The sequence below is a fragment of the Sphaerodactylus townsendi genome, linkage group LG03, assembly GCF_021028975.2.
Source record: "Sphaerodactylus townsendi isolate TG3544 linkage group LG03, MPM_Stown_v2.3, whole genome shotgun sequence".
Taxonomy (NCBI): Eukaryota; Metazoa; Chordata; class Lepidosauria; order Squamata; family Sphaerodactylidae; genus Sphaerodactylus; species Sphaerodactylus townsendi.
In genome coordinates this window covers 174,852,999-174,874,734 of record NC_059427.1, presented here as the reverse complement: position 1 = coordinate 174,874,734, position 21,736 = coordinate 174,852,999, and the positions used below count along the sequence as shown (strand labels likewise).

At 44.3% G+C, this 21,736-nt stretch overlaps 2 protein-coding genes across 5 annotated transcripts in view; one reads left to right on the top strand and one right to left on the bottom strand.

Moving 5' to 3' along the window:
• Positions 1 to 2,597, top strand: part of ERN1 (endoplasmic reticulum to nucleus signaling 1) — a 125,732-nt gene extending 123,135 nt beyond the window's left edge. For both annotated transcript variants that reach the window (XM_048490950.1, XM_048490951.1), the window contains one exon: positions 1,126 to 2,597. In XM_048490950.1, coding sequence (XP_048346907.1) covers positions 1,126 to 1,314 — 189 coding nt within the window. In that variant the 3' untranslated portion in view covers positions 1,315 to 2,597. The remainder of the gene's footprint in view (positions 1 to 1,125) is intronic.
• Positions 2,598 to 10,373: 7,776 nt separating this feature from the next.
• On the bottom strand, positions 10,374 to 18,382 carry ZC3H10 (zinc finger CCCH-type containing 10). 3 transcript variants are annotated; one of them, XM_048491831.1, is made up of 4 exons: positions 17,962 to 18,382; positions 15,444 to 15,592; positions 14,819 to 14,893; positions 10,374 to 12,887 (listed from the first exon to the last, which is right to left on the bottom strand). In XM_048491831.1, exon 4 carries the CDS (start codon positions 12,847 to 12,849, stop codon positions 11,671 to 11,673), a length of 1,179 nt encoding a protein of 392 aa, XP_048347788.1. In that variant the 5' UTR covers positions 12,850 to 12,887; positions 14,819 to 14,893; positions 15,444 to 15,592; positions 17,962 to 18,382; the 3' UTR covers positions 10,374 to 11,670. The 3 variants fall into 3 exon arrangements, with proteins under 3 accessions (XP_048347788.1, XP_048347790.1, XP_048347791.1); XM_048491833.1 differs by lacking the exon at positions 17,962 to 18,382 and adding an exon at positions 17,601 to 17,853; XM_048491834.1 differs by lacking the exon at positions 15,444 to 15,592 and having other exon boundaries at positions 17,962 to 18,000.
• Positions 18,383 to 21,736: the final 3,354 nt, after the last annotated feature.

The following is a 21,736-nucleotide window of genomic DNA, read 5'->3' as shown; positions in this document are numbered from 1 at the left end:
AGGCATTTTTCGAAGGGAGGTGATAGCAGTTGGGGTGCTCGACCTCTCTATCGATCTTCTGCCCCTTGGTTCCACAGCACTGTCATGTACTTCTAGAGACAGAGCTGGCCATTTCATTTATATATAGCTCAGGAATAGCTCAGGAATTCAGCCCTTGACTATAAATGGAGATCAAGTAGAGCGGGTGGCTAGTTTTAAATTTCTGGGTGTTATGATTAAAGAGGACTTGACCTGGGGCATACAGACTGCCGCGGTGGTTAAGAAGGCCCAGCAAACACTGTACTATCTGAGACTGTTAAGGAAACAACAACTGAATGGAAAACTCCTGGTGTCCTTTTACCGCTGTGCCATAGAGAGTGTCTTAACCTACTGCATCTGTGTATGGTTCTCCAGTTGCACAGTGGCAGATAGGAAGGTGCTCCAAAGGGTGATCACTACTGCACAAAGGATTATCGGCTGCCCTCTCCCCTCCTTGGAAGAACTCTGTAATTCCCGAAGCCTCAAAAGCCCAAAATATTCTTGAGGGACCTCGTCTCCTATCCAGCACGCTCTCTTTTTGAACTGTTACCATCTGGCAGACGATACAGGTCTATCAAAACTAGGACAAAGAGACTTAGAGACAGCTTCCACTCTAGAGCTGTGGCTATGCTAAGCTCCGTGGCTTCGTGTTGATGTGTTTGGGGCTGTGTAGGGATGGGTGGAGGAAGGGGAAAGTGAGGATGATGTATGAGTCTGAAATTGTGTGCATCGAGGAATGCTGCTGTAAATTTCGTTGTGCGTGCACAATGACAATAAAATGCTTATGCTTATGCTTAATATTGTTCATTTAAACCAGGGGTGTCCAACTCTGGCGCTCCAGATGTTCATGGACTACAATTCCCATCAGCCCCTGCTGGCATAGCAAGTTGGCCATGTCAGCGGGGGCTGATGGGAGTTGTAGTCCATGGACATCTGAAGTGCCAGAGTTGGACACCCCTGATTTAAACAGTTTGTGAGTTTAAAGTAAGTGCTTCTGTGGAAACCTTCTTTGAAGTGGTTTAAAGAGAGTTTCTTTTCACGGACTACGTGCATACACGTGAATCCCTTGCATGTGTTTTAATTTTTGTCCTGTTTGTTTCATTCCAGAAGCACCATTATAGAGAACTTCCGCCGGAAGTGCAAGAGACTCTGGGTTCCGTCCCAGATGACTTTGTGCACTACTTTACATTGCGTTTCCCTCACCTTCTTCTGCACACCTACCATGCTATGCAAATCTGCTCCCAGGAAAGACTCTTCCAGCCTTATTATATGCAGGACCCTGGGGACGTCGTTTGACTCATGGGGGCCGATCGTTCTTTGCACACACAGGGATGTGAAGCTGGTCTGTCCTCAGCAGGGTGACTTAGAGGGATTGTCAGAGAGCAAAAAAAATCCTCTTTGAGAAATCCAGACTTTCTCCAATGTGCCTTGTACACTGCCGCCTCAGAGTCAGGAAGAGAACCCCAACTTGGAAGCTTTTGGGGGAAGATGGGGTGGTTTCCAGAATGCTCTACACCACAGAAGAGCTGAGTGATTGAAAAGCAGCTCCTGAGTAGCAAAATAGAGTGTAAAATTTGGCACAAGCATGACTGTGATCTTGGAAATACTTAACACTGTACTCTCTTTTCATACTGGTGTTCAGCCACCTTCACTGCACAGAGTTGTAAAAAGAAAGAGAACTGACTGGAACCCGTCTCTTTGCCAAGCATTTCCTGGATCTCAGGAAGGGGCCTTATACTGTAGCACACTGTAGTTTCCATCCAGTGGCATACCATTTCCACAATCTGTACTTGAAACAATGCTGACATGAGGAAATGATTGCTTGTTAAAGGGAATACCATGGTTTAAATACAGCGGAACCAGCAACACAAATGCAATGATCAAGTGAAGAGCATAGACTTCCAAAGACTAGTTTCCAAATACTTTTGTATACATCTAAGGTTGGTTATGAAATCGCCAGCTCACAAATGTCAATCCAATTGCGACTAAAAAGATTTCATACCACAAAGCTTTCAAAAAAATATTTCTGGAATAAGGTTTGGCTTTTGTCATAATACTGGAAATCCTTTGCATGTTTGAAAGAAATCTGTTCAGATACCAGTTCTGGCGTCCTTACAAGACTATTAATACTTGGTGCGATGGTTTACACGGAACAAGGGATAAAAGGGGAGTGCTCCTCAAATTTTGTTCATGTGATGATTAACTTCATTAGCCAGAGGCACCACGACTTGGTAGATAGAAACTGAACTGGATATAAATTGCTTTTTACAAAACCACCAAAAGGTTACTTTGGTATTTTTAACTGGAGGATTAAGATTCTTTCTGTTAAACAGAATCCATTTCCCCATCCACAAGGGATTGCTTAGAAAGCTAAATGAAGTAATCGAGGCATCTACTTCCCATTTTGAAGGTCGCAGTTTTGCTTTTTGGTGTCCCTAAAACAGTGGTGCACATTGAGTGTGCAGAAGAAGAAGAAGAGTTTGGATTTATACCTCGCCTTTCTCTCCTGTAAGGAGACTCCAGGTAGCTTACAAACTCCTTTCCCTTCCTCTCCCCACAGGCACCTTATGAGGTAGGTGGAACTGAGAGAGTTCTCAGAGAACAATGACTAGCTAGCCCAAGGTCACCCAGCAGGGATGTAGGAGTGGGGAAACAAATCTGGTTCACCAGATAAGCCTCTGTCACTCAGGTGGGGGAGTGGCGACTCAAACCCTGTTCTCCAGATTAGAGTCCACCTGCTTTTAACCACTAGTGTCCAGCCAGTACTTTTCTGTCTAAATTTTAAACCATTCTTGCGAGAAAGCCCTAAAAATCCTTAATGATGTGGTATGATGTTCCAATGTGATATTTGTATTAGCCTTTTACAAAAAAATATTTATTTTACATATTTATATTTATTTAATTTTTAATACAAACTAGTACCATATTGAAATGGTACTAGTATAAGCATGCCAAATCTTTTCTTACAAAAAAGAAGAAAAAATGGAATCCTGTCTATTGCAGTTTAAAAAAAAAGTTATGTGGACAAGGAAAAGGTATACTGCATCTTTTCAACCTTGTGCATTATCAGTAATTCTGGATGAAATGTTTTAATACGAGTCTTTAATCTGTGTGGTTGTGCTCTTGTGTGTCTTAAATGGATAAGTTGTTAATGGTTATTTGTATAATTGGGCATTGATAGGGTTTATTTGGCTCTGTCTTTTGTCTTTCGCTCTGTCTTCTTCGGGGCCTTACATTACAGGGAAGTGGATTTTTCTAGTTTTGTAATGCAACAACAGATATTAAGGTAAGATATCAAAATGTGGACATTACAGGACTTTAAAGCTTGAAAATAATGGCAGTCTTGCCTAACGATTCGAATGTTCCGTATTTTTGTAGTTCCGCTGTACAGTACTTTTATAATTCTTCTAAATCAGAACTCCACAGAGATTTGAAAAATAAAAATAAAAGTAGATTTTGAAACTTTGGCATGGTGTCTTTTATTTTTTTGGGGGGTGGGGGGCGGAAGCACAGTCCCATTCAGTGACTGAAGAAATACCTTCTCCCACCCTCCTCTGCATTCCCGCCACAGCACAGCGGCCATTTTCTTTTATAGGAGGACATCTTTTTCCTTTCCAGCGCTTCTTTTTCAACCCTCAGTCCTGCCCAGAATGTATTTTCCCCTTGGCTGATTCCGCATGGGCCAAAAACAGCAGTGTGAAAATGGTGTGAAAGGGTTTAAAACAGTGTAAAAGGGTTTATACTGTTTTCACACCGCTGTTTTTGGCCCATGCAAAATCAGCCCTAGACAGGAAGCCTGTAAACACATCAGCTTTCCGCTCCATGTGCTCAGTGTTGTAATGTAATGGATTATATGCATTGTGTATTGCCCTGACCTGGACGGCCAAGGCTAGCCCGATCTTGTCAGAGCTCAGTAGCTAAGCAGGGACTACTCTGATTAGTGGTTGTATGGGAGACCACCGAGGAAGTCCAGTGTTGCAACACAGAGGTAGGCAATGGTAAACCACCTCTGAATTGAAAATCCTTTGGAGTCACCATAAGTTAACTGCAATGTGATGGCACTTTCTACCACCATGCATTCTGCGGGTGGTGCATCTATAGGACACAAGAGCAAGGAGCTTCAAACTGCATGACCCCACACTACCACCACCCGTCTACATAGCTGATAGGTTCCAGGATGGCTGCACAGTGCAGGTAAGGTGGGGGCCACAACAGAGAACGCATGTGTATGGGCAGTTGCTGATTTTTCCCATTTGCAGATTGGCTCCTGCAGAAGATACTACGTATAGATGAACTGCTTCAGTCAGTCAAATGCCCGTCAAAGAGCTGGGGTTTGCATTCTGGGCATGTGTCAGAAGACTGAACTTTCATGGATGCCAAGCTCATCTGGCAAATTAAGGGAACCAACAGAGATTAACAGTGCAGTCTTAAATCCACAGTGGGCTCAGAAGAGTGTAACTCCATTTAGAACTCCACTGTAGAGGCCCTAACTAAGCTGTCGTGTGTGTGTGGACAACTCTTTTATGTCAAGTTACAAACCAAACTGTGCAGTTTCTCTTCACCATGACACCACAACATGCTATCCCTGCTAAAAACTGTCTTCTTGTCATTCAACTAGACAAGCACGGAAACCTTGTCTTCCTTTACACCTAGTAACCAGACTGATGGTCATGAGTCCTTTTATCAGTTTGTGGATCCAAGAATCCCATAGAATCATACAGGGCTGTCAAGAGTGTATGCAGGAACATACAATCAAAGCACTCCCGACATATTTTCATCCAGCCTCTGTTTAATAACCTCCAAAGAAGGAGTCTCCATCACTATCATGTCCCCCCTTAACCTTCGCTTCTCCAGAGTAAACATCCCCAGCTCCCCAAGTCTCTCTTCGTAGGGCATGAATTCCAGACCTTTCAGCATTTTGGTTGCCCTCCTCTGGACACGTTCCAGCTTGTCAATATCCTTCTTAAATTGTGGTGCCCAGAACTGAACACAGTACTCGAGGTAAGGTCTGACCTGTGCAGAGTAGAGTGGTACAATACTTCCCTCGATCTAGACACTATACTCTTACTGATGCATCCCAGAATTGCATTGGCTTTCTTGGCTGCCATATCCCACTGCTGACTCATGTTGTTTGCAGTCAACTAAGACTACCAGATCCCTTTCACATGTAGTGTTGTCAAGCCAGGTGTCACCCATCCTATATCTGTGCATTTCATTTTTTTCTGCGTAAGTGTAGAATCTTACTATATTTATCTCTGTTGAAATTCATTTTGTTACTTTTGGCCCAGCGCTCTAATCTGTCCAGAACATTTTGAATCCTGCCGCTGTCCTCCAGGCAGTTTGCCTACCCACTGAGAGGAAGATTGGGCAACATGGGCACCAAAATTTATCCAGGTGGACTGATGACGTCCCCCCTCACCTGGACTAGGCCAGCCCTGTGCCAGAAGGACTGCATTTGGCGAAGTTCCTTAACCCACATGTGAGGCAATGGAGGCAGCACCAGGCCTGCCCAAGACTCACATGTGAGGGAGGCAGTGGCGCCCAGTCTGAGTACCGCAACAGGCAAAGAAAGGCAGTGGTGCCTGGCCCACACAAGGCAAGAGAGGTGGCACCTGACTTACTGGGGGGACCTGGCCTTTGGGTTTTATGGACCAATGGCTCATAAACATCCTACATTCTAACCCTTCTTCCTTCTGATTGGGTGGGAGTGGAACCCTCTTCCAGGCCATTTTTCATGCCCATGTTGCCCCACCTCCTCCCTCACAGGTCAAAACAGCCCTGGAAAAAGCTCTGCACCTCCCACTGCCTTTTACCAACAGAAACCAATGCCTGAAATCTGGCAATACTTTTTTGTTGCTTAACAACAGCCACGGAGTGCATTGGTTTCTTAAAGCTACGGGTGGTCCTTCTAGTATTGGGCAGGGTTAACCTCCACTTTTCAATTTTATTTTATTTAGATTTCTGATTGTTCTGCAAACCTAGGGTGGTTGGTCTTATCTGCGCATGGCTCCCATCTCTGAATTAAGTTGAGAATTTAGGGTTGCCAACTCCAGGTTGGGAAATTCCTGGAGATTATGCTGGTGGACCCTGGGGAGGATGGGGTTTGGAGAGGAGAGGGACTTGAGTGGGGTATAATACCATTAAATCCACTTTCCAAAGTAACCATTTCCTCTAGGGAACCTGATATATGTCATCTGGAGATCCACTGCGATTTCAGGAGATCTCAAGGCCTCACCTGGATATACGGATGCTAAGACTTCTACCTGCTGCTTCTGTTGCGGCTCTCCTGATTTAATGCAGATGTAAAAATGGCTCAGAGGAATTTGAATTGGACTGGAATGTAACATGACCTGAAACAACTTCAGGCTGTTCTAAGAAGCATGATTTCCTTCCAGTGGGCATTGGGTGGAATTCTCCACCAAATCATATAAAGGCCTTTTAGAAATCCTCCATGGTCGTGGGATACTGAGGAAGAGGGGGTCAAACTGGTGATGTAAAATGGGCTAATCATGTGGGGAGAAGCATACAAATGGCACAATGTGAAAGACTACGGGAAAAAGATCTGACATTTACAGCTGGTTATAACTTGACAGAAAATTGTTGTTTCATTACATTTCATTTCAATTCATTTATTGGTTTTGCAGGCCACCCTTCCTCTAGCACAGGGGTCAGCAACCTTTAACACCCAAAGAGCCATTTGGAAAAGAAAACACTTGGAGCCGCAAATACTTTTTGACATCTAAAATGAAGATAACACTGTATAGAGATCAGAGACCCTATGGACTTCCAGGAGTGAGATCAGAGTTCTGGCGGGATTTACTAAAGTTTCCAAGAGGGCCTGTAAAACGTGACCTGTTCATGAAGCGTTTGCATGCTTAATAGCCGGGATGATGTCAACTTGCCATAAAAAGAAAAAACATCTGGCCTCCCGTGGGTTCATAAAAAGGGGAATAGAAGAGCTGAAGCCATCTATAGTTTAGTATTTTATGTATTTTAGATAAATTATATATATGATGTTTTAAACTTTTATTGTTGTTGGAAACCGCCCTGAGCCTTTGGGGAGGGCGGTATATAAATGTAATAAATAAATAAATATATTTTCATGTAGTGTAGACTCTTTCCCCGGGAACACCCAGTCCCTTACAGGCGCTGAAAGAACACTGTTGCTGTGGCTGTAGCAGTGCCTGGGTGTCATATAGCTGCATAGCTCCCTGGCACCAGCATAAGTGCCCCTGAAGTGGCATAGATGCCACTTAAAGCTGGCATGAGGTGATGTTTACACCGGCACCAGAGTCATGCAGCATCCAGAGCCCTTTCGTGCCCCCACTGTTTTGGATTGCATTGTAAATCACAAAAAAATGAACTTTTATGAAAAAGCACCTCATCTAAGAAAGGCATTTACAACCCTTCCACTTATTTTCTCAGATTCATGATATCAGTTTGTGAAAGAAAGAGGGGTCTTGTGAGCTCACCTCTGTCTATCTTTTTTTTTGCCGAAGTCACAGCTGATTTATGATGATCCCACAGAGTTTTCAAGGCAAGAGACCTTTGGAGGTGGTTTGCCCTTGACTGCCTCATGCCTGACCTTGAAGATCTCCCAATCCAAATACTAGGCCGGGTCAGGGCTGAGTGTATGTCACTGGTCCAAGATCACCCAGCAAGCTTCCATGGCACCAGTGGGGGTTCAAACCTCTTTCACACTGTGGCCCCACAGTAGACTGGCTTGTCTCCCCTCCATTTCTGCCATACCACCACTTCACAATCATACGTAAGGTTTAGCCTTAGATTTGCTTCATCTTGACTTTCAACTCTGAACACTAATTGTTTCCTTAGCTCTCTAAAGCACTATGTAGATTACTCTTGCCTGGTTCCCATCACTTTTGTTAGACAAGTTTGCCTCTCAAACCAATTTTCTCGCCTGGAAGATATATACACGCTACAGGGGTCAGTGCTAACAGTCACAGACCAGGAAAGGAATTTGGGCGTCTTAGTTGATAGTTCCATGGGAATGTCAACTCAATGCATGGCAGCTGTGAAAAAGGCAAACTCTATGCTGGGGATAATTAGGAAAGGAGTTGAGAATAAAACTGCAAGGATTGCCATGCCCTTATATAAAGCAGTGGTGCAACCGCACTTGGAGTACTGTGTTCAGTTCTGGTCGCCACATCTCAAAAAGGATATTAAAGAGATAGAAAAAGTGCAGAGAAGGGCAACGAGAATGATTGAAGGACTGGAGCACCTTCCTTATGAGGAGAGGCTGCAGCGTTTGGGACTCTTTAGTTTGGAGAGGAGACGTCTGAGGGGGGATATGATTGAAGTCTATAAAATTATGCATGGGGTAGAAAATGTTGACAGAGAGAAATTTTTCTCTCTTTCTCACAATACGAGAACCAGGGGGGGCATTCATTGAAAATGCTGGGGGGAAAAGAATTAGGACTAATAAAAGGAAACACTTCTTCACTTAACGTGTGATTGGTGTTTGGAATATGCTGCCACAGGGAGGTGGTGATGACCAACTAACCTGGATAGCTTCTATAAAGGCCGGACAGATTTATGGAGGAGAAGTCGATCTATGGCTACCAATCTTGATCCTCCTTGATCTCAGATTGCAAATGCCTTAGCAGACCAGGTGCTCAGGAGCAGCAGAAGGCCATTGCTTTCACATCCTGCATGTGAGCTCCCAAAGGCACCTGGTGGGCCATTGTGAGTAGCAGAGTGCTGGACTAGATGGACTCTGGTCTGATCCAGCTCGCTTGCTCTTATGTTCTTAAAAGCTTCACTTGCCAATCTGTGTAAGTTGCTGCTGGTAATTAGAGGATAATTCTTGTTTGAACTTACTTGTAACTCACCTGGAAGACCTAAATGGAAGAACAGCAGGGTTTAAATCTTGAGAAGTAATACATAAGCAGAGTGTTAGATAAGTTAGACTCCAGTTGGGACATTCCTGTTTAAAACTGAAAGCTGGAAACCGAAGCAACTCAAACTCCCTTTTTAAAGCAGGGAAACTGACACCTTGCTTCTGAGAGCTGATTTTTACCAAATGTACATACTCATAAATAGTCAAGGAACAAAATAAAGTTTGGTGTATAACTTTTGCAGAAGTCCCACTTCTGTATGTTCCGTGTGTAGGGACCCAATAATAAAACTCCATGCATTTGAAATGAAACTTGGAATATAATGATGCGTCACTCATATCTGATATACGGTGTCTCTTATGAGCAGGAGAACCGCACACAAGTCATAGCAAAGGTGTTCAGTACCCATCCTAGGGGCTATCAACCTTTTATTTAACGAGAGCTACTTCAGAATAATGAAAAATATCCTGAGCAACTCCTCTCACTCCAGCTTGTTTGTGAGTTTTCTCTGTCCTAGAAGCAGAACATGGACTAGGAAGAGTCAGAAGTCAGAACATGGACTAGGAAGAAACAAAACTATCAACTAAGTGGCACAGAGAAAAATCCTAAGGAATAAAAGCTTTTTTCTTAAAGGCCTGGAGGAGCTCCTTCAAAAACATTTTCCTGTGGCTTCCAGGGTCTGAGTAAGCTACTCCACAGCCGCCAGCAAACTACTGGTAGCTCACGAGCAATTGCTTGAACAGCTCCAACATAGACTAATCAATTGCTGCAGCTCTCTTTTGCCCGGCCTTGCTGCACAATAAAAAAAGAAGCAATTCTATCACTGGTATGGGAGGGCGTGTAAAATGTTCAACAGCTGAGGGAGGCTAGTTAGGTCTGGTTACATTGCCACATGGTATGGCAAGAGACACAGTGACTCTCTACATCAAAGACTATCAAATAATTGAAGCTGAGTATAACGTGTGGATCTAATCCAGTACCCAGGCACCGATTTGCTCTTTTGACAGAAGTCTGTGCAGTTCTCATCTACCTCACAAATGGGATTCTGGATTTCCCTCCTGCAACCATAGGGTGGCAGCAAAGAAACATACTGGTACATCACAGAATATTAAGTTAGATTCCAGCTAATTAAAGTTAAAGGGTTTGGTTGATTGTGAATTGTTGCATCCTAAATAGCTTGTTTAATATGCACATCAAATCCTTTTTCCCATGAATTTCCTACTGCTAACTTCAATTGACATACACTGAAATAGAAGGTTTGTTGCAAAGCAGGCTGGGAAATGATCCACTGAAATCCATCTGGGGTTGAACTCAGAAGCAAACGTAGCCTATGCTGCCCACCCCCCACAACAAGAGATTTTACCCAGAAAAAGTTTGCTAGATTCCTTCCCCATCCACACTTTTCACGTATTGTCTCATTGCATCCCGCAGCATTGTAAGCATTTCTGGAAGCGAATTCACTCTGGAGACTGCTTTGCATTTAAGTGATGACAAGATAACCTTTTAAAAATATATACATTTTATACACACACTTTGAAGAATTATATCAACACCAGTCATATGAGCGAGGACGGTACATTAGCTTTAATAGCTGAAAACATTTCCACTGAACTGTGGAAACAGCTGGGTCAGGAAGAAGTTTCCTTTAAAACGTCTTCATAAAAACCAATCCAAAGAGAACGGTGAAAGATGCAGAAAGCTACTTTTAGACCCAAGGGTGAGCGCGAAATTCACGCCAACAACCAAAAGCACAACACTGAGAGAAGCATCTCTTAAAAAAAAAAAATGTCGGGAGTGACACATGGCAGAGAAGCTCCTACCAAAACCATATATGACTGCAATTCCCACTGGAGGTACAGGCAGGAAGCCGCAAAACCCTCTGCGGAAAGCTCAAGAGCGGGGGAGATTATAGGGGGCTGGAAAGGCACAGAATACTCCTCTAGTTGACAACAGAAAAGAAAACTGCTCATCCTTGATATAGTCTCGAGGTATCCATCCACTGTGAACTCTGAGAAACCGAGGAAACAATACAAAATATGCTATCTGTATTCTACCCAGTTTGTTTTCAGTAAGGGAGAACACATTCTAGGGTCATGGTGGCCATTTCCACACTCGATGCCTATCGAATCAAAAGAAACAGATGGATGTACTTCTGCTGCCAGTTCTAGTCCCACTGTTTGCTATAACAGAGCTCAAATAAATTATACCCAGGAGCCTGCATGTTTGCCTTAAAGCTTGCCAAAGCTGGATGACCCAGGCTATCTTAGCCTCTGCAGAACAAGCAGCCTTCCAACCCTTTTCCCCCTCTACGTCTGACTGAGCCAGGGGAAATCCTACTGACATCTTCCCCATGGGTAAGAGCAGGATGGACTGCGCGTGTCTACTAGGGTTGTGAGGACAAGGCTCCCACTAGGGAGATAATAAACTCAGTTACTAAACTTGGAAAGGGACTGGCTGGTGATTTCATGAGAACGGAAGTGCTTCAAAAGAGACACACGGTAGAGAAAAAGGGTAGGCGAGCACTACGCTGTCTAGATTGCTTTGTTTATCCAGTCATCCCTGAGCCCGACCGCAGCGACCGGCCCAAGCCTCATGTTCCAGCTTGAGGCAACGTCCACCCAAGCTAGCGTCCTTCCCCACTGCGTAGAGATGAGAACTCCAGTGGGTTTCAGATCCGCATCTGAAGCCAGCCTCTTTTCTCCAGCCTGGTTCACTATCAGGTGGATCCAAACAGTGCTTTAACCCCCAACTTAGGGGCAACAGATACTGCACGAGGTCACTTCCCTCATGAAGGGGACTAGTGAGGCATCCTCATGCTCTGTGAGGCTATGGGGTACGTCACCATGGGCGTGGTGGCATGGCTCATGGTTATGGCCCCCAGTGGCTGTGCCATTGACACAGCCACGGGGGCCACCGACACCGCCACAGGCGCCATGGAGACCGGTGGAGCCATTCCCTGGGCGATGGTCTGAGCCAGAGCTGCCGAGAGCGGGGTGATTTCAGGGTTCATGGGAGGCGCTGCGTTGCTGGGCGGTGCTGCCTGTGCGCCAGCCGGAGCCACCAAATCCTGTTGCGTCACCGGCCGCGGCTGTAGAGCTTGGCTGCTCAGGGTGGTGTGGGTCTGTGCAATGCTGTGATTGTAGTTAGTGACTGTGCCCACAGTGGGGGCCAGAGTCTGTTCCGTGGCTGTGGCTGGGGCACTGAGCGTCATCACCTTGGCCTGGTTGCGGAACTGGGCGTTCTGTTCCAAGAGGACCTCGTTGGTGGCCAGGAGGTTGTTGACCTGCTTCTTGAGGTCTTCGACACGTTTGCGCAGCATGATGTTCTCCTCTTCCAGGAGTCGGTACTCCACGGTGCGCGGGCTGGTGAAGTTGTACTCGTACGTCTCAAAGTGAAGTCCGTCCACCCGCCGTCTCTTGAGCACGGGATCGTGGTCGTCGTAGCAGCGGTCGGAATCGTACATGGGGTCGTAGGGGTCGTACCGCCGCACGGGCGTGGTGATGCCCTGCTCCCGGGTAGTCAGCCCCCGGGCGTCGAATTCAAAATCTCGCTGGAGGTGCTGGAACTTGCATTTGGCTCCCCGCTGGCAATCCCCCTTCAGAAAATCCCTGCAAATGGGGACTTCCTCCTTGCTGTTGGGAAGATCAGCCGCGGAAAGGCCGAGGCCAGCCGCCACTTTCTGGCGGAGGCGCGGGGGGAGCTCCCCGGTCTTCTTATAGCAGTCCTCGTCTTCCTTGGTGCCGTGGATGAAGCGGCAGTTGATGCGGACGCACTCTTTGTTCTGGAAGTCATGGCAGAAGATGAACTCGTTCTTGCTAACGCCCAGGTTGGTCACCTCGTTGATGTCCGGGTGGCGGAAACGGCAGCGCTTGCCCCGCTTGCAGACGTTGCGCAGAAAATCTCGGCAGATGTCGTCAGAGTTCGCGCTTGCCTCGTCACTGCCGCTACCGTTGTAAGAGTTGTCGCGGTCTGGCATTTTTTCGTGACCCAGCAGGCTGGCAGCCGGTCAGGCAACTTGGGGGAGAGGAGAGAGAAGAGATCAAGTAAAAAAACACAAAATGGAAATGTTCATAAACACTTAAGTATCACAGTCTTTAGCGTCTGTTTCCTATGAACCTGCTGGGGAAAATGACCGGAATGGTACCCACTTGGAAACAGCGGCTTCAGTCCATCTGCCCACTTTCGTTTCCCCCATATCTTCTCCCAGTTCTACTTTGAGTTGATACGCCCAGAATCAAATACTGTATTCAAGAATAACTGACTTCCAGTGAGACACTATTCTTTAATGAGTCTCTAGTTTTCATTTATCTTGTTGATTGTAGACATTTGTACACATTTTTATTAGAAACTTGCTTCTTATTGAGATTTTCCTTCAACTGTAAATTTCTGTACATGCAAGGCTACATAAGAATGCAAATGGTGGCCACAATGTACAGCCTACAAGCTTTTAAATAATGAAACAACATTTCAGCAAAGTATTGTCATGTTAAATCAAAGTGGGTTCGCTTTTTTTGCTGTCAAGTCACAGTGACTTATAGCGACCCCTGGTGGGGTTTTCAAGCCAAGAGATATTCGGAGGTGGTTTGCCATTGACTGCCTCTAAGTCTCTAACCTGGTATTCCTTGGAGGTATCCTTCCAAATACTAGTCGGGGTCAGTGCTGACAGTGTGTGACTGGCCCAAGATCACCCAGAAAGTTTCCATAGCGGAGTGGACATCTGAACCTGCGTTTCCCAGATCCTAATCTGACAATTTAACTGCTACACATTACTCTCTAGCGTAGGATACTGGTTTTTAATTAAAAAGCCTTTGGAGTCCTTTGTGAGCCTTCAGCACTCAGACATTTATCTTCACATAATATTTTAGCAGATCTCTTTAGAAATATTCCAACGCAGAGACAAGGAATTACATTTTAAGGATAGCACTAAGGGCTTGTCTTAGATCTTGAAGAGAAGGTCCTGGCAGCTAAACACATGTTGCTTGAGCCAAAGGGCTGCTCTCCTGGACCCTTTTGACTTGCAACAGAGGAGAATCTATTTTAAATTTCAGATAGTGATTTTTCAAAAGCCAAAGTTGATTAGGGACAGCCTACAAAAAATCCTACAGATCTGCAAAGTAATCAGTGGGCATAACCAAGACCCCTCTTTATGAATTAGTTAGCATTTAAGTGGCATTAGCCACTCTGCTGTATTTATAAACACAGATTTCCTGCTACTTCCTAAGTATTCTTATGAGTGATGATAAAGTGGTGATAAAGAGGTAGCAATAGGGGATATGAGGACTGATTTCTGCACAATTTTGTCAGGTTAGGCTCGACAACCTAACCATCACCTACAACCTGGCACCTGTCCTTCTAAAAGCTCTTTAGCTAAGGCTCAAGCTAATAGAGCTGTCAACTTGTGAGCTAACTTTATCAATCGTCTTAAATGGCACATGTTCAAATAATTCTTGGCACCAGAAACTTTTGCCAATTTCAGTTACATTTAGCTAGTGGCAAATTAAGCACCTTTTATCCTCACACTGACCAACCCAAGACAATGCCAACACCCAATCCAATCCAATCCACACGAATCACCCTCTTCCCAGAAACTGTTTCTTCACACAGGAGCCTATTGTTGGTTTTTGTGGGAGTAGGAAAGGTGTTACATCTGCAAATTCTAGACCCTTGGATTCCACCTGCAGTGAACCTTCATAGGGCAAGAGAATTCTGGCAGCCAGCTGCAGTGGTACAGTCTGAGCAGGGAAAGGACTCACAAAGCTCTCCTACACAAAACAGAACTATTTTGTGGCAAGTGCTTCCCTCACTAGCAGCTTCAGCAACGTCCCAAGCAGCCTGTCATTTCCAAGTAACACTGTAAAGCTCCTGCAGACCAAACATATTTTAAGAACAGACGACCAAAAGACCCTTCAAAAGAAGCAGCAACAGCTCCCCAAGCTCAACTTTACCTTTATGAAGCAGTGTTTCCAAATACATGCCAAGGTTGGTTGTGGCAAGCTATCAGCCTTGATTTGTCCAAAGTGCTAGAGAAAGGAAGAAAGAGCAATACATGAAATCAATACATGAGCATACAGTTGCCTCAAGACATTTTTCTCACTGTATTTACTTTCAAGAGGAAACTGGATTTTAGCTCCATCCATGGGATTTTTTTCCCTGTCTTTGGGTCATCCTCTCCTGCTGAGGAACCCACTTTGCAAAGACTTCTGCAACACAATGTAGGGCATTCGCCATTCCTGTGAAGCCTTTAGAGCAGTGTTTCCTATCCTGTGGGTCAGGACCTACAACTAGGTTCCATGCCAGCCCTTTCCATTGCTCTTCTATATTTTGGAAACCGATCTGACTTTGGAAGCAGTTTGTTCCATGATATACAGCAGCTGGTATTTTTTCTTCATGGCATCTACATGCTGGTCACGTAAAAAGTGTCCTGATGGTTGTAAAATGTACCCTGATGGTTACTAGAATGAGTTTCTTACAATCTTAGGGGAGATTAGGGGGAGCGATGGCGAAAAGAATGGTAAAAAATGGAATGTAACCTCCATATGCAAAGATGGTATGTATCAGCATTTCACTTACTTGTGGGTCACAGTGGGGGCAGCTGTACCCTATATGTGATGTCAAAAATATTTGGTTAGCTAGTATAGAAGACTGCCAATCCATAGGTCAAAGTCCGCCTAGGGCTCCAATAATTTTTGTATGAGTCATTATACCAAATTAATGTGGACCTGTTGGGTCAAAAAAAATTAGAAACAAAAAGATTAGAAACAAAAAAAGATTACAAACACTGCATTAGAGGATCTGATATGATTTACTCCACCCAAACTCAGCAGAAGACATGGTCTTCAAAGCAACTCATTCAACAGGATCAATTTTCCTAAGATGTTTCCTATAATCTGCAAAACGCCTTGATTCCTAGGAACAAAGTTTATAAACTACCAGTTTATTTGATCACTTAGGCCCCTTCCGCACACACAAAATAATGCGTTTTCAAACCACTTTCACAACTGTTTGCAAGTGGATTTTGCTATTCCGCACAGCTTCAAAGAGCACTGAAAGCAGTTTGAAAGTGCATTATTCTGCATGTGCAGAATGAGCCTAAGAAAGGCAGCAAATTTTAACAACTCATTCTAATGTATTTTCAAATACAGTTAGTTTTTGTGGTGACTGGGGAAACATGAAGCAAAAGGAGATTTATCCTTCTTAAAAATACCTTCTGTACAGAAACAGCATCTCATCTTCCAAATCTTGTAATAACTTAGAATGCACGTGTTCCCATAAACTTCTCAAGTTAAATTAGTTTTCTTATAGCTTCATTTTATAGTAATCTTATGACAAATCATTGCTTTAAAAAGGGAAAGGTGCCAGCACTGTGTCAGAACGGACCCAAGGGGTGACATCATATCACGATGCTTATTAGGAAGACCACGTTTTACAAGGCGGTTTGCTATTGCCTTCCCCAGTTGTTTCCACTTAACCCCCAGCAAGTTGGATATTCATTTTACCAACTGCAGAAGGATAAGGCTGAGTCAACCTTAAGCCAGCTACCTGAAACCAACTTCCATCAGGATTGAACTCAGTTATGAGAAGAGCTTTTGAACTACTGCTTTGCCTAATGCTAAGTAAATAATATTTACACACTCCCTTCTTTAAGAGTGAGAGGTTCGGAGGGATAGTTCCTTTTGGAGGAGACACCATTGGAGTCTTACAGCAATTCTGTAAAAATTTGATTTATTCATAGATACAGAGCACAAGTGGAGGCAAAGAGGCAGTCCTACAAGAAAGCATATCCACTATTCTACATAAGATCGCCAGAGACAGAAGTTTGCTTTCCTGCCCAACATGTTTGTCAAGTGTCTTGACTACCAACACAAACTCTTCTTTCTCTTGGAGAGCCAGCGTAATGTTTTATTTATTTATTTATATATTTATATTTTAGATTTATAGGTCGCCTCTTCCCCGGAGGGCTCGAGGCGGCTCAACAACATGGCTGTTATTAACAGCAACTCAACAACATAACTTAAACATTAAAACTCCGGCAGCAGTTACATATAATTTAAACAATCCACTAATGTAGTGGTTAAGGGAAGGTGGACTCTAATCCGAAGATTTGAGTTTGATTTTCCACTTCTCCACATGAGCGACAGACTCTTATCTGGTGAACTGGATTTATTTCCCCACATGAAGCCTGCTGGGTGACCTTGAGCTAGTCACAGTTCTCCCAGAGCTCTCTCAGGTCCACCTACTTCACAAGGTGTCTGCTGGGGGGAGGGGAAGGGAAGCAGTTTGAGTCTCCTTACAGGAGAGAAAGACAGGGTATAAATCCAAACTCTCCTTCTCTTACCCTCAATCCTCTTGCTTCAGCTACTATGGGTACCTAATGAGCTACTATGGGTACCTATGGGTACCTTCAGCTACTATGGGTACCTAATGAGAAGCTTGAGGGAACCTCTTCTCAATAATTATTCCCTCATCAAGAAAGACTTATCTTCAGTGAATCAAAACGCATACACACTTGCTATGGGATTGGTTATACACAAAAGTACAATAACTGATCGTGTTGGTTTGCTTGAGCGCACATCTTATGTTTCAGTTCATATTTTTACATGAATCACAACTATAGCTTGCCATTCTGAGCTCTCTTTTCAGAAGCAACCATTTATCTCTCACACACTTCGAAAAGTACAACCAGAAAGAAGCTTCTCCACCGACATCTTTGGCAAGGCTACATCTCACCAGGGCAGGTGACTACGAGATTCATCTCAGGAGTGACAGGTAGGTCTGGAGCACCTCTCTTGGCGCTTTAACACTCCTCTGTTGCTTCCTTCTCCGACGAATTACTCCAGCCCATTCTGAATATGACAGTCCCAGGCTGGAAACCCGCCAGCCAAACACATTCCAAGGAAGGAAGGGAGGACTGAGCCTAAACTCCACAGGAGCAAACCAGGCGAGGCCCAAGACAAGGGCAGGGGCTTCAGCGTCTCCAGGGGGCGGGGAAGCCAGAAGAGAGTCACAGCCTTTTCTGCCTAGGGGAACGTGGGAATGCGCAAACCCCAACACAGAAGCAGGTTACATGCCCCTAACGCTTCTCACTCACCCACACTCCGTCCTCCTCGGTGCCTAACAAAGCGCAGCCCCTTCCGGTATAACGCCCGCCCTTCCACAGAAACACCGGAAGTACTCTATGCTTCTTCCGCCCCCGGCAGGGATGGCGCGTGCCTGCGCCGTGGTTGCCGTGGCAACTAGACTCAGCTTCTCCCGCCGCCATGTTGACCCTTGGACATGCGTAGAAGTAACTGGCAAGGAAGGAAGGAAGTCGCTTCGCTTGTTATAACTTTTTCCCTAGTTATTTGTTTTTATTACTTTTCTATCTCGCTTGCAGAAATAAACCTAATATTACAATAACATTTCTATCTGTACCCCCATGTTGGCATTGTACCCCCATGCTAGTAAACCCATTATATAATTCCGAGATTAAAATTTATCAAATAACACTAATATCACATCGCAGATAACAACACTGATAGGTCTTCAGCACATCTCTGAACCAGTAGTTCCCAACCTTTTTTCACGTACCCCTCGACAACCCATTTCCCTAAAATTGTACCCCTATATTAGCAAACCCATTATGTCATTTTCTCACATACCCCCAAGTGCTCTGGCTCATACCCCTGGGGTATGTACCCCAGGTTTGGAATTATTGCTCTAAATAATCTTATCCAGGCAGGGAGGGCCAACAACCAAGAGAAAGAAAAGAAATGGGGACAATGCCCAGTCTGTCCTTCATAGGGCAAGTTACGGATGACAACTGGTGTTTAGTGGTTGGGAAGTCAGTGGAATGAAATAGTGGGAAATGGGTGGCCTCAACCAAATTCCTAGTTTATCCCCAGGATGAACCCAGCAGATGAAGGGCAAGTCCATAACAGCAAAAAAAGGATGAACCCAGCAGATGAAGGGCAAGTCCATAACAGCAAAAAAAGAGTGCGAAATAGAAGCAGGAGGTATTGTTACGTGACTTGCAAAAACAAAACTGGAAAACAGAACAGTACTTATCCTAAGCCTACGAGGTCAGAGGTTAGTTAGATCCTCCCATGCTAAGTAGCACATTGGGCAACAAGTGCTCTCCAGCATTTCCAGTCTTGGATGAGTGTTTCAGTGCCCTCAGGTCCTGCTTGAATGTTCTCCTCAGTGTTTCGGGGGTGTCCTCGTTGTCGTTTGGCATAAGAAATCAAATGCTATACATATCTAGAAACCATTGTACTGACTTTCATTTCAAGGATAGGCATAAAGCTATTTTCAGAAGGAAGCCAGGTTGGTCTGCAGTAGAACAAGACTGGGAGCACCTAAGAGTCAAATACCCTGAAATTCTTGTAGATCTCTAAGGGGCCACTGGTCTCGAATCTCTAACATGAAGCTATGTTATACTGTTCACACATTGTGCTGTATGCATGTACAATCTGTGTAAACACATGAGTAATTCAACATGCAGAATTCTCAAATTACATTCAAAGCATGTAGTACTGGATGTGCAGTTAAGCCATACACCAGTTTCATTTGTAAAGTGAACAAGTGTTGGCCTTTTTTTTTTGAGAAACATACACGCAAATGCACATATGAATAAGGGCTCCTGCATCAGATCATTGGTCTGTGCAGAATTGTTTGGCAGTAGCTGCTTAGGGTCTTTCACATGACCTGGAAATAAGAGAAATTGAACCTGGGACCTTCTAAATGCAAAGCAGATAAGCCATAAAGGTAAAAAAGGTAGTTTCCCCTTCAGTCGTGTCTGACCCCGGGGTACCACTGCAAGCAGTAATTTCATAGGCAAGCCTCTTTTGTGGGGTAGTTTGCCATTGTTTTCCCCGACTATTCTTTACCCCCTAGCTATGAGCTAAGTACTCATTTATCGACCAAGGAATGGATGAATGGCTGAGTTGACTATGAACCAGCTGCCAGGATATCTGACCCACAGGGGGTTTGAACTCCTGACTGTGTGGCAGTGCAAGCACTTAACCACTACGCCACGCGGTTCCAAGATAAGCCACAGCCCCTCCCAAATCCATTCAATTAATCCATTACAAAAAAAAATGGCACCTCAAAGACTTACATTTTTATTACAACACAGGAAATTTTTATGGACCAGTCCCCGGTGAACTGGTAGAGCAGGGTTTGGCTTACTAATGTATATATGCGGGACATTTTTGTCAATCTTGTAAGGTGCTACTGGGCTCTTATTTTGAAATAAAAATAGTTCTTTAGAGTACTGCTAAGGTTATAATTTAATCCGCAATTTTCTTTTCAAGCCTACTGACAAGAGCAATTCATTTCCTCCGGAAGCCATTTGAAAGTAATGCAAGCACTGGCTTTAGACAGCCAAAGTCTCCCCATGTGCTCAGCTACTGAAATATAGCTGGCAGGCTGCCTATTGACACACCTTTCCCTACTTTCTATGCATATACTAAACACTGGAAAACTGAGGCCATCTTGTGCTTCTCTGGCTTATAACAAGGTTTTGCTGTACTTAGTGGAAAGCGATTTGCCATTGTTCGGCTGTACACAGCAACCCTCAGCTTCCTTGATTTCCCAGCCAAATACTAACCATGGCCAACCTTGCTCATCTTCAGAGACCTGTCAAGATTGGACCAGCCCAGGCCCCATAATGGCATTTAAAATACCAGAACTTCAAATTTTCTTAGCAGAGTTCAGTGAGACAAACATCTCAAAACGTAAGCTTACTTTCAGTTTACCAAATAGTCTAAGCCTGGCCTGCCTCACAGCTGTTCTAAACCTTCAAGCACTTTTACCTTCTCAAACTGAGCAGTCAGGGAAATATTTTTCAGGGAAGTATTGGAAAAATTTTATGGCAACATTTCTAAGTATTGTGTTTGTAATATTTAGGACCTGTGTGCCTTGCCATACATTCTTATGGGTTGCATATCAAATCTAGTAACCCAACTGTACGCAGTATTATGTATCTTCCCAGGGAATCCCCTATTCATTTTTTGCTTGTGTGAAAAATGAACATAATACTGCTTAGATGTGACTGATCACTGGGTCTGACAAGACTGCCCAATGGATATTGCAACTTAACGTCCTGCTTTATGTGTGAATATACAGTAATTTGTTTTTTATATTAAGAATTATTTTAACTATGCCTAATAAAATGTTGTATTGTATAATTATTTTAAGCAGGACTCTAGAGACAGCATAGAGGTTCCTTAAATACAAACTTCCCAGTTTTTAGAGTCAGCATAGTAATGGAGAAACTGAACAGACTGATCCAACAGGATTCTTATGCTAAGACCTTGCCATGGTAACCATAAAAGTGGGCCACCGGGTAGGGACAGTGAATGGCAGTAAGCTATTCTATGTTTTATTCAGCCCCTACGTTCTAGTTCTGACCAGGACAGCCCCAGATCTCAGAAGCTAACCCTGGTTAGTATTTGAACGGGTGACCTCCAAGGAATCCCAGGGTTGTGATGCAGAGGCAGGCAATGGCAAACCACTTCTGAATGTCTCTTACCCTGAAAACCCTACAGCAGTGGTGGCGAACCTTTGGCACTCCAGATGGCCAATTGGCCATGCTGGAAGGGGCTGATGGGAATTGTAGTCCATAACATCTGGAGTGCCAAAGGTTCGCCACCATGGCCCTACAGGATTGACTGAGAGCTGTGACTTGGCAGCACAAAAAAAAAGTTCTAGCACGCTGGGGCTGCCAGACAGATGTTGCTTGTTGTGGTTCCAAAGCACAATTTTGTCTTGTGCCAATGAGAACTCTTTAAGAACTCATTCCTAGAACTGGTGCTAACCAAGACAGAAAAACAGGGATGCATGAAAACCAGCTAGTGCTCCAATTCTTGCATTCCCAAGATTGC

Bases quoted from the DNA above. Each gene is read 5' to 3' on its own strand.
- ZC3H10 (XM_048491831.1), bottom strand. From the start codon at position 12,849: ATGCCAGACCGCGACAACTCTTACAACGGTAGCGGCAGTGACGAGGCA.